This window comes from Rousettus aegyptiacus, unplaced genomic scaffold, assembly GCF_014176215.1.
Source record: "Rousettus aegyptiacus isolate mRouAeg1 unplaced genomic scaffold, mRouAeg1.p scaffold_m13_p_12, whole genome shotgun sequence".
Taxonomy (NCBI): Eukaryota; Metazoa; Chordata; class Mammalia; order Chiroptera; family Pteropodidae; genus Rousettus; species Rousettus aegyptiacus.
This window is the reverse complement of record NW_023416287.1, coordinates 64,678,473-64,692,048: the sequence shown is the minus strand read 5'-3', so window position 1 is coordinate 64,692,048 and position 13,576 is coordinate 64,678,473. Positions and strand designations below refer to the sequence as shown.

The 13,576-nt window shown below is 32.1% G+C and overlaps 1 protein-coding gene across 1 annotated transcript in view; it reads left to right on the top strand.

Annotated features, from left to right (window-relative positions):
* The window catches only part of CCDC178 (coiled-coil domain containing 178), a 310,727-nt gene that overhangs the window by 276,787 nt on the left and 20,364 nt on the right, over window positions 1–13,576 (top strand). The window contains exon 21 of the mRNA XM_036229026.1: window positions 5,035–5,169. Within this exon, the coding sequence (XP_036084919.1) occupies window positions 5,035–5,169 (135 nt within the window). The remainder of the gene's footprint in view (window positions 1–5,034; window positions 5,170–13,576) is intronic.

The window sequence follows — 13,576 nt, the reverse complement described above, 5'->3', positions numbered from 1 at the left end:
GGGGAATTTTGTTTTATACTCTTTATCAGATTAAAGAAATTTTCTTCTGTCCTTATTCCTAAATTGCCAAGATAATTTTTTCATTGTTGATTCTTTTTGTTCAGTGTTGATTTATATCAACTTATTTGGGGAATGTTCACTTTTTTCTTTAATATATTAATGTGATACATGAAAAATATTTATTGATAATGAACCTTTTAAAAATTTCTAGAGCTATTAAATTATAGTTCTTTTGTACTGTCTTCAATTAAAATATTGAGCTCCTAGATGGCACAAACTATATTTCATCAATCAATAAGTATTTATAATCACCCTCTTATTCTAATAAGTCATTTTCATTTTCAGCCTTAAACTAAACAGTGAATTAGGAGAGTACTTTTCCTTTCCAGTCAGAAAATATATATGGTAAATTATTTCCTTGCTAGGCAAAGAGAGAAAGGAGGAAGAGCGTTAAGAATCTGTTTATTGTTAACTAGTGGTGCATAACAAGTTGTCCCAAACTTTAGCATCCTAAACCAATAGATATTTATTTCCCCACAAATTTTCTGAGTGTCAAGAATCAGGAGCTGCTTAGCTAGGTGATTTTTGACTCAGGGTCTCCCATATGCTTACAATCCAGTTGTTGGTCAGGGTAGCAGCCATCTAAAGAGGCTGGAGAATCTGCTTCCAAGATCCCTTACAGAGCTGTTGTAAATAAGTAAGTAAGTAAGTAAATAAATAAATAAATAAATAAATAAATAAATAAATAAATACAAGCTTCAGTTCTCACCATGTGGATCTTTCCACAGAGCTGTTCACTCAATGTGGAAGCCGGCTTCTTCTAGATCAAATGATCTGAGAGTATTAGAGAGAAAACATAGTAAAGAAGCCACCGTTTATGTGTGTGTGTTTCTTGAAAGTGACATGCTATCACTTCTGCCATTTCCTGTTCTTTACAAGAGACTCACTAAGTCCAGCCCACATTCAAGGCGATGGAAATTCTGCTTCACTTCTTAAAGGAATAATTATCGACTTGTTTGAGGACCTATTTTTAAAACCACACTTATGAATTTTTTTTCTTAGACACAGTAAAAAGCAAATATATTTCAACTCTATTTCACCCTTTTCTTCTTCAGTGTATCCCAATTGTCTCCTTTTGGCTAGATATAATAAGGTTTTATTTTATTCACGTGTCCTACATAATGTAAACCAGATAATCGTATGCTCCAACTTCGCCCTGTAAAATACCCAAAAAAGAATATGTTTTGAAATTTCTAATTCCAATGTTGAGAACATGGGAATTTGGTTATGGTTAAGCCCTAATGTTTTTGAAACCTGTAATTGGACTATCAAATAGTGTTATTTTATTTTTTTAATTTTTATATACATAACAGCAATAAAATAATATAAATCTAAATTTATATAATTAGAGGTTTTGTATATCATAGTATATGCATTATAATATTTAGTATGAAATCCAAGTTTATGTGGTATATAGGAATTAGCAATTGTCATGAATTAATACAGGTTATCAAAATAATTTGGATTAAAAACAGAATCCATATAATTTAGTGTATTAAAATAAGAAATGGAAAATCTCTCATTCTTGAAAGTGACTATTAGTTTATACTCTTTACGTCAAAGAGTATCACGCTTTAAAATCTTAAAAATTGTCATGGGAGCCTAATCAAACCAGAACATGTTTTTACCAAATGTATAAATGTATATTGTGTATAACGCTTACAAATGTACACCGTATGCAATGTTCGTTCACATGGAGACAAAATCACCAACTCCCTATATCTCAATACACCACGTCAACTGGACTTGATTGATTTTTCTCTTTGTGAATAAGTACATAGTGATCATTATCTCAAAAGAAGTATTAGTGAGTTCCATCTTTGAGCTTCCTTCCATAAAGAACTCACAAAGCAAGTGCTAGAGCCAGGCTTAGCAAGTCTACTACAAATTCAGTCTGGTCAGAAACCATTATTAGAAAACTCTTCCATTTCCTTTCCACATCAGCTATTTCTCCATTCTGCTATACTGATACAGCTAAATATCCTCACACACTCTCTTTCATATAATAAAACTGAGGGCAATGGAATGAGGATGTTTTTCCCAAATGATTCTTTTCCTGTTCTCATATGCTCTTTCTTAGTTCTGTGAAAATATTTACATTCTCTTCCAAAATTCTTGCAATATTTGGGGCGAAGCCACAGTCCAGTTTATCTGTCAATGGCTCTAAATTTCATTCTTACTTCTAAGTACATGGCAGGTCTTCAAAATGCCTTTGCTATTCCTCCATCAATGTGTTTGTGTCCTTTACATTTCTTTTTGTTTCTCTACCACTTCCTCTCTCATTCCACCTCACCTTCCCTAAAATCTGAATCAGAGGGTGAGGGTATAATCATTTCAGGAAAAAATGATTACATTTCAAGAATGTAATCGTGAGTGTTTCATTCCAGAAATATTGGTCTAATTGAGATTGGAGAGATCAAAAACCATTCCAGTTCCTTGGGTTTTCCAACCTAAATTTTGTCATCACGTGAAGGACTTTGCCACTCTCAATTTACTCTTTTGTTTAATTTTCCCTTTGTCTATGTTTGTGTTCCTTACTTCACTTGTTTTATTTTTCTCTTCTCCCATTAATTAGTAATTTCCTAAGAGTCTTCATCACTTCATCACTTTTGCCAATAAAATTTTACCAATTCACTTTATTGAGTTAATTCCAATAAATATTTATTGAATGATCATTGCCTGCTGACATCTTATAACTGGGCTTTTATCATAACCACTTTCCCAAAACAGTCATTATCATGGCCAACTCTTAGATTAAGTCAGCCATCCTTCCCAGAATCTCAAATATTTTCTCTACATATTATTGTTGATCATCTTTTTGTTTTTAATATTCATATGTATGTGTGTATATGTGACTTCTATTGGATACTAATTCTTCTCTCTTTAAGAATTTCTTCAGTTTTTCCCTTCTTTGTTCTTTTTCCAGAGGCCTATTAGCTATAGTTTTTCCCAAAAAACTCTTGAGATATTACTGTTTCTGATTTATACTAAATGAACTTCTCTCTTGAAGTAGCTTCAGTTAAATACTTGTATATGTAATGTAATGTAATGTAATGCCTTTGTGGCTACCTCAAGCTTGAATGCAGAAGACCGAATAAATGTGACTTGCTGTGTGCAAGTTGTTCTCCTCATTTAAATGTGGTAGTGGGAAACATTACTACTGAGTTCACTTTGGTTAATGAGTTCCTCTTGGAAAGACCTTTCACACACTAAAGAGCTCTCACTTGAAAAAATTATCTTCACTTTAAGGAAGTCCTTTAAAAATCATCTCCCTCTTATTTGCTTTATGTCATATTTGTGAATACCATAAAAATGGTTTAATACATACACTAAAATATCCTAACGTCTTAATGAATATATCAAAATAAAGGATATCCCTCATTGGCTGTCAGAGTTAGCAGGAAACAAATATTTTTATATTAGATTAAAATTATTAAGATATTCTAATTATATATTAAAATATTACAGAGCTAAAATTAATATTGCCAGATGTTCTCTTCAAAAAATGATGTTACTTTTTAATTCAATGGCCTAAATTATCTAAAATGCCCACGAAATAATTCCAGGTAATGCGTTTCAGCATTTAGCAAGCTGAAATACCTATAGTTTTCGAGGTTGTACTTTTTTCCTAAGTTAGCCAATTAACCAAGAACAGAGGCTTGATTTTTCTGTGAGTTTACATTAATACCTATGTGTTGCTTATTACAATCCATAATGAAGGTACTGATAATAAACAATTCACATGCAACACCAGGTAGCTATTTTTAAATAGTTATTTTTAAGTAAACTTTTACTGAAATATACAAACAGAAAGGCTCACAAATTATACATGCACTGTGTAATAAAGTTTTTCAAAGGATCCCTTACATGTAACCAGGCTCAGATCAATAAATAGAACATAAAATAGCTATATTTTGTGACATGTTTTGTTCTGTTATGAAGAAATGTTTGATATGAAATTTTTGGTGTTTACCTTTCCATTCTACAAAATACACATTCTACAAAATAAAAGAAAAACATAGTCAATTACCATATTATCAAAATCCAGAAGAGGTTTCAGTGACAGAATATATATATTACATATAAAATTCTTAATATGGATTTTACCATTAATTTATTTCTTTGAAAATAATTATCACAATTCTGTGTGGTGTGACTATGAGAACTCTTGAAAGACAAATGCACATTGTCTTGATAAAACTTTTATGTTTGTTGTTTATTTGGTTCATTTTATATTAAACTTTTGAAAGATATAAGATGCCTCAGGAGAAGTCTTTCTTTCTCTGTGTAGATTCAGTATGAAACATGTCACTACTGAATGTTGCATCTACTGTACTTTAGTGCAGTGAGATGTTTCCATGTCACATAGTCAGAGGGAGGTAGATTAATAGGGAGTTCTAGCTGGAAATTTCTTCCCTGTTATTGTTCTCCCTCAGCAGTTGATGGCTAAGTTAATTCTCTTTAGTTTTGTCATGCTCTAAAGCACACATTGCCAAGCAATGGTAAGCTTTATGAGGAAAAAAGGAAGCGATGGTGTCCATCAAAGTCTTAAAGTTGCATTTTTAAACTTTGGTTTGACCTGATATGCCATTCAAAAAAGCTTTAAAAGATTATTTTTTTAAAGAAAGGTTCAATATGTCCTGAGGCTATCGGTTTTGAGTTAAACTGGGTGAAGTAGAAATATTTTACTCATCAGCTTTGCAGTCACAGAGTTTGCCTCAGCTAGAACAAAACTGCTGAGGCATTTAGAGAAAATTAACCCCCCATCCTGGCGGCCAGATGTGACTGGTTTCTGATGAATGCACATGAGTGGGCTGAAAAATCAAGAGACTGTGAAATTCCTGTCAGGTCCGTACAGTGCAGAATGGGCTATTGACTGCTTTCTATATTTCCCTCCATCATTCTTCTTGAACACTGCCATTAATTTCCTCTCCTACTCTGACTTGTGTTTTTCCCGCTCCCTCTTCCCTTTAGCTCTGTCAGCTGCAAAGAAGGATACACAAGGTATGGCAGAAGTACTTCAAACTGGTGGTCCTCTACAGCCAGATGAAGCTGGCCAAGTTCCAGACAGACTCTCAAGAGAGCATTCAGAAAATATTAGCTGTGCAGGTAGGTGATTGCAGGGAAGTAGGAAAGATCATTCTGATCTAGATTGAAAAGCAAATGATGGGTAGTGTGATGAAGCATTAAAACCATATCCCATCAGAGTTTTATAAATTTTTAACCTCTTTAATAAACTGGAATTGCATGAAGGATGAATTCAGTAAGTTAGCATATATACCATGCATACTTTACGGGGGAAAGGAGATTGAACTTATTTCTCACAAACCTCAGAATGGATTTTATAAATACATTTGATAAATATATATATATGTATCTTTGGGCTTTGCAGATGCCATTCCGCCGTTTCAAAGATACTGTCAATAGTTGTCTTATAGTTGCTTTTGTGTGAAATCTACTGCAGTGGGAATGACACTCAGGTTCATTTTTCAAACTGCTTTCTTTTTCTTTCTTCTTTGCAAGAGTCTCGGCCTCCTAAACAGGACATGGAGATCACTTTATTTAAAAAAATAAGCAACTTGAGGTTAGAATGTAACTGTGGTTCCAGATATGTGTGAAATTTTAGTATTTGTCCCAGTAAAAAAAACTTTCAATGAGTCAATTGTTTTATTTTAAGGCTCTGATCTATTTTAAAAACCCATACTGTCTCCGTGAAGACAATGATAGGAAAATGACCTAAATCTTTTCAAATTACTACTTTACTATTTGAGATGTTACAATATCATAAAATGTGACTGCCCAAAGGAAAACACACACTACCTTGTTCTATTAAAAAGTAAAAATAAGAATTCTTTGTTGTATTAAAAAAAAGACACATGTTCTTTAAAACCATAATTTTCATAAACTTGCAGCATAAACAATGCATGCTGAACTTAAGCCACATCTTTTTCTAAATATTTTAATTACATGTGCACTTCATGATGCTTTTACTACAATTAAAGAAAAGGATTCTGTAAAGCACTTCCAAAGCCATTTCAAATTTCATTTTTACTGGTCATTATTTTTGCTGTATTCTTCTGAGGATATATAAATGGATTCTATTGAAAATGGATTATAACAAAAAAATTAAAATGATAGCAGAAATTTAAAGTTTTGAAAAAATATTTCTTAAAATGTATTGGTTTAATAGAAACTAATATACGAACTCGAGCGTAAATTATAATTGCAATATTTTAGAATTCAGGAACATGGTCTTTTTTTAAAAGTCTGTTTACATTTAACACATTAAAAACTATGGATTGGCTATAACCTGTGATTTTTCTTTTAAATATTCAAAGGTAATTAGTATGTTCTAATTATTATCTTAGAAAAATCTCATATTTCTTCCCAAATGTTAACATTCCTAAAAATTTTACAAATGATAAATTTTCATTGTGAATTAGGGTGTATTTTGAGATATTGAAAATGTCAGTAGAAACTAGTTGAATATTGATAAAGTGAATTCTCAATCCACAACCTTCAATAATCCTTATTCTTATTTTTTATTACTAATTCACCAATAAATTTTTACCAAACTTCATTTTAAATTATCTTTATGGCTGTTACATAACAGTGGAAATTTCCTATGGACAGGAAAACATAACCACTCGACAGCTAGAAACACAGCAGCAAGACTGGATTATATTTGGGGAACTCAAAGAGAGTAATTTGGTGGATTCTTTTCCAATCTGCTGAAGATATCTTCAATTTAGAATATTTCAATTTGGGCTTTTAATAAAATTGTGAAAATATAATTTTCAGGTTCTTGCCATAAAACTACAGAAATGTGCAATCCTCTGAAAGAAAAATTGTCCCAAACCTTCAGCCTATACATATCACCATACTGTGGTTGTGTTTTTAGCAGCTCACTCTTCCTACTTATTGTTCCTCTCATCATCCTAAAAGATCCTAAGATCCTTTGGAGCTTTGTACCATCAGTGAAATTAGTTCAATTCTTGCTCAGTTGTTTTTGAGGGTGCATTGTAGCAGGGCCACTAAAGGAATCTGAGAGTATCCCATGCCTATCTTGTTTTTTACTTATTATATCCAATTTTTTAAAAGAGTAACGTGGGAGAGTGATTTAATATCTTCGCAGAGTGAGTCTGCTTGTCAGTCTCTATAGTATGACTCAACATGGCTAGAAATTGCTAACAGACCAGATGCTATTGCTCTCTTCTTTCATATAATTTAGTAGCATGTCAATATTGGGGAATTATTTAATGATATTTAATATTCAATACCTCTTTGGCATCTTACTTGGAAGAAGACTAGGCATTAATACATCATTTAAATGAGAGAATGTGATGCAGCTAGCTACAACATGTTAATATCATCTTAGATTGTGTAAGCACATGTATTTTGTCTGGGTAAAGGAGATGATAGTCTCATACTTTTTCAAAAGTTGAGTACATCTATAAGGTTTTATATAGGTTTAGAAAGCATAGTTTAGTGGCCATATTGATACATTAGAGAGCAACAATATAGGAAAAATCAAGGAGAGGGAGAATATACATCTAAAAGACTACTAAGGGGACAACACCTGGACCAGTGATGGAAAAGTTTGGAAAGTGGGTTTGGGCTCAGTAGGAATGCCTGTTCAAACAAGTGTTGCTGTCTGATCGTGTACTGCTGGTGCTCAGGCAGAAGTTACTGCAGTGGTTGAGGGAAAGTGAATAGTCTAAGAGGCCAGGGATGACCTCCTCAGGCAGCATTCACCTGACATGTTCCTCCAACCTCCTTGCACAAATATCTGTGTATGTGACACAATACATGCAAGGACAGCTCAGTTTTCCTACATATGGAGGAGAACTGTGCTAATAAAAAGAAACCAGGAAAAATGGGATAAAAACATAAAATCACTTAACAATGTGATATAAAAGAAGATCTCTGAAGCTACATGATTTTTTAAGACAAAAAATATAGAAATTTGGACTTTTAAAATATATACAGTTAGTGATATTATGATTGAAGAATAATATTAAATTGCTAAATTTTACTACTTAATTCTAGATAGTAGTAAAAAAGGTATTTTAATATAGTTGCTAATAATTTAAGAATATCTACTAGAAGTCTAGAAATGAGATGTCATTTCCAAACTACTAGAGAAAAAAAGTACCATAAAAATCTAAAAATTAAAAATACAGAAAGGACAGGAGGAATATGAAAATGTACAAAATAATCTCAACATTATTATTATTATTATTATTATTATTATTTTATTTATTTATTTATTTTTAGATGAGGCAACCCTAGGTTGACCTCACAGATTGCAAGAGCCTTGTCAGCTTACAATCCCTTGTTTAAAAACTTTTTTTATGCCTCCAGCACCTAGTCTTCCTAAGTGGGCTCCCATCCAAGTACTAACCAGGCCCAACCCTGCTTAGCTTCTGAGATCAGGCTTGTTTAGGATAGCATAGCTGTAGACTAACCCATATCAGTGATCATAATAACTGTATATGGTTTTGCTACACAGTTTAAAGTACAGATTTACAGATTGGTTGTAAAAACAAAATCCATTTCATTTAGAAGAGATACACCTTAGACAAATGTAAACTAGAATGAAGAGCCCAGAAAAAAATAATAGTTTCTAATTTAAAAATAGAGAGAGAGACTTCAAGGCAAAAAGAAAACACTCAAATATGGGTATTTCCTATTGATAAAGTACATAGACATATCAATTATGAACTTAATGCACATGACAACATAACTTCAGAATATGTAGTAAGGACTAATTGAAAGCCAGAGAAAACTTTAAAACTTTATAATTGCAATGGAAAATATTAGCACATCTCCTTGAACTTTTTAAATAAGAGTCTCACATATGAAAATCTGTTTTTATTCAACTGCAATGAAATTCGACTTTAGGAAACATATTAATGTAATTTAATATGATACTATTAAAGGAGAAAGATTATATGTAATTATATATTCTTTAAAAATTTGCTAACAAGAGCAACATATACTTACTCTAATAGAAGTCACGAAGTAGTTTAGAGCAAAACTCTCTTGATAATATATACTAAATGATAAATTACTGGAAGCATTTTATTAAAAGTAAGGTAAAAAATAAGGATTCCTGCTATCATCATTACTGTGCATCACTTCACTGAAGCCTTAGCAGTAAGCCAAGAAAAATGATTAAGAGGTACAGATACTGTGTGCAAAAATGACAAAACTATCATAATTGCCTGACAATATGTTGTTTCTCTTAGAAAATCTAGGAATTTCAACAAGAAAAGCATCAGAATTAATGACAGTTACTTAAAATGGCAACCTGAAATATAAAGTTCCTAATAATAAACCTAATAAAAAGTTATCTCGATCCTTTTGGAGAGAGCTACTAAAAAATAATGAAAAGATATAATCAAAGACCTAAATAAAAGTAAATATATATATATCATTTTCATGAATGGGAAAATTATACATATTGGGAAGATGCCAATTTTTTAAAGTCTCAACATTTGAAAAATTCATAAATTCAAAACAATCACACTCAAAATCCACACAGGATTTTTCAGTGAACTTGAAAAGGTGATTAAAATGCATTTAGAAGATAAAAATCCACAAGAATAGCTCTGACATTTGTTAAAAAGAAAATTATTTTCAGGTTGAGGCTAGGAACTTATGAAACTGGGTAGCAAAACATATCAAAAAGCCACACTAATTAAATTAAAATAGCATTATAATGCAGGAATAAATAAAAAGATCTATAAAACAAAATAGAGCAGTTGATAAACTTTCTTTATGACGTCTGATGGTAAATGTTTTTAGATTTGCAGGACATACAGTCTCTCTTGCAACTTTTCAACTCTGCCTTGTAGCAGGAAAGTAGCCTTAGAAAATAGTATGATTGGATGTAACTGTGTCACGATAAACCTTTATTTACAAAACAAGCAACAGACCTAACTGAAATAGGGAATCCAAGAATGTCCCACAAATATTTGGAATGTAAAATAGAATGAAACTAGGATTTCAAACTATATAAGTGAGGGTGTACTATTTATTTGTCAGTTATCTCAAAAATACAAGTAAATATCTGAAGAGTAGAATAAAATAGATTATTTTGTATGTTTATATAGATTGTAGAATAAGCATTAAAACTCTATGATATCTTTTTTTAATATAGAATATTGAATGGTAGGAAAGTCCTTCTTAAATGAGGGGAGTAAACCAGTAAGGAAAATATTGTTAAATTTGACCATATAAAAATGAAAACTCTTTCATGAAAAAAGATACAATAATAAACAAAACAAACAAATTTTTTTTTTCTTTACCTTTAGGGAATTTACATTTCAGTGGGCAAAACAAAACAATAAACAAACAAGTTAAAAATATTGTAGTGCTATGTGCTAAGGAAAAAATAAAATAAGGAAGAGGCATATGAGATGACAGAAGAGGTATCAAGATGCATTTTAGCAAGATATTTTGCTTTATTATTTGTGTAAATAAATAAATAGTTCAAAATAGCTCAGAGTAAATTTGTGTTATTGTTGCTTAATTCCTATCTCTGTGTGGAACTGAAAATAGAGACTTAACATCTTTGAACACTGAAGTATGAGTTTCAGCCTACGTGAGTTGGAGAGTTGGTTGCTTGCTTGTTTGGAAGTATCACCTGGGAGATAGAATAAGTATAAACAACACTAACCTAAGGGTTGCAGTAAGAATTAGATGAGACAATGTGTACAATGTGCCCTGCACATGGTAGACAATTTACAACTTTTACTTAGTTTCTTCCCTGTTTCTCCTCATACTGTTGTAAGATTATTCCAACAATGCAATACTTGCCAAAATTTGCCAAAATTAATTAATCACAGAAGCTTTTATAACTTCCAGTCATCTCACCTTGAGGAACTTGCACTTGCATGTCTGATATCATTTCAAACTCTTGGGAGTTGAAGAAACTACATATATTAGGTGCACCTCTATAACATAAATTATATAATGTAACAAAAGAAATGCTTCTTAATTAAAACCTTTTAACGATTCTTGCCTCAACTTTAAATTATGCATAAACACATAAATTAAAAGAATTAAACAAATGTTCTAAATTAAAACATCCAAATAAATGAGCCACATTTCAATCTATATCTTCTGTTAAATGTAAAATCAACATTCTGCCCTCATCTAAAGTTGACTATAGCTAAGATTTAAATGTCTGTTGCCAAAAGTCAATTTAGAGCCAGAAAATTGTGAGTGAAAGAGAACATATAAGTTCATTTCTTCTACACCCCTACCTTTGAATTGATTGTTTCATTATCGTTCTATAGTAAAAGATTCCTTTAGAATTCCATTTTGATTGATGGTGGTAGGGAATGTCCATTTCCATAACATACTGAAATACCAATTTCATCTGCAGTTATTGAGTCCCAATAGAATACATATAATATACATTGTGATCTTTGACCTTAACCAGCTTATAGTTAAGTTGAAGAATATCAATTAAATTCAAGATCCCTTTTGGGGGGTTGCCTACAGTGTGAAAGACATTTTTCTAGATGCTGAGAGTCCAAAGGTATAATCTCTGTCTTCAAAGAGCTTGTAATCTCATCAAGTAGGCAGACAAATGTGTCGTATAAATATAAATTATGGCAAGAAGGGCACTTAGCCTGTTCTGCGAATGTAAGGTCAATTTTCTGAAGGGGATAACTCCTAAACCAAATCTTGAAAGGTGAAGGGGGCATCAACAAAAGATGAATAGGGGGTTGTAGAAAGAAAATGTCTGAGACAAAAATAAAGATATGTAAGAATAAAACGGCATGTGCATAGTGTACAGGGGAAATAAGAATCAATTTTAAATTATTAAAGAATAAAAATGCAAGACGAGGAATATCAGAAATAAAATGAAGAGTAAATATACAAAATATTAGGGAATAACTAGTCACATGGGTAAGTGTTACCAGGTATAGACAGAAACCTTTTGTTGGCCAGGAAGTAGAGCTACTTAGGCTTGAATTCAGGGCAATACTTTTATAGAAGAGATGGAACTTGAAAATGGCTTCCAGGAATGAGTAATTGAAGATAAATAGAGGAAGAAGAACATTATGTGAAATGGAGGGAGGAGAATATCTTCAAGCAGAGGAAGTACGAGAAACTTGGAAACAGATTTCAGGGCTATGGAATAGACATTGTTTCTTGATTTTCTTTTCTTTCTTTAACAAGGCATTTATCTAGTCCTTACTATGTGTCAGATATTGTCATCAGTGCTTTATAAATTTTAATTCAACTAATTCTCAAAGAACCCTCATAGTATCCCCATTTTATGGAAAAGGAAACTTAAGCATATGCAGATTACATATTTTGCCCAGGGTCACCTAACTAATAGGAGAGAAAAGATTTAAACCCAGGCAGTTTGGCTGGAGGGTACTACTCTCAACTACCAAACTTGGCAATTTTCTTTGTCTCTGTTACTGAGATTAGATAGTCTCAGAGGAAGACAGTGAGAGACAAGAGATAAAGTAAGGTCTTAAATAAGGCCACGGATAACAGGCTAATTTAGGTTTGATATTGCAGGAATGCATTGAACAGTCAGTAAATAATTTTTGACCATTAATTTATCAAACCAAGTGCTAAAATTTTGGCCTATACATCTTAAGTATTTCTTCTCGTTGTGGAGAGAGAGAATTCTCCCTTCCCTTTACCTTTCTTTAGTTCTTATGGCATGTCTAGTAATAAAATAATAAAATTGATACAAGGCTAGATTAACAGGAGAACAACTAATTTAACACATGAACACAGGAAAATCACAACATGATGCTCAGATCATAAAACGAGGCTTAAAGAAATGATCAAAATAGACACCTTTTTATATTATTTAGACAAAGTAACAATAAATCATGAGAAATTGACAGGACAAAAAAGTTAGTGCTCAAAAGAAAGGAATCTAAGCAAGATTTGATATGTGTCAGTGAGAAATTTAAACAAAGTAGTAAATTAGAAAAGAGGTAGTAAGAGTTGATTTTCCAGACTTTTTGGCTCTGAGTTGTTCCATTCTAGTGAAACAACTAGAATAAGGGAAAGGGTGTCTTCCAGGGGCAGTGAGGACACCTTTCACATGAGAGATATATTTCCTGTATCCAAGGAAACAGGGAATTCAAGGTGCCCTTCTGGCCCCGGCTGCTTGTCAAGTAAGTTTAATTAAAGTACTCAGGAGGCCATTGTGGAATATTTGGGGACAGACTGTGTTGGGCTCTGACAGTCTTATGGTAGTACCATAGCTTAATTTACCAGCTACCAAAAAGGAGTGCACTTAAACCATAAAATATATAAGAATGATATGGTCATTTTGGTGAAAAATACAAATTATACATCCAATAAACTCAAAAAAGCCCTGAAAAGATATGTACATTAAAACAATACCTAGGTACATTGTAATCAATTCCTGTAAACTAAAGGTAAAGAAAATTAAAGATAAAGATAAAATCTAAAAGTGGCCAGAAGAAAGGACATCAAAAATCACCTCTATCATCTCATCAAAAAC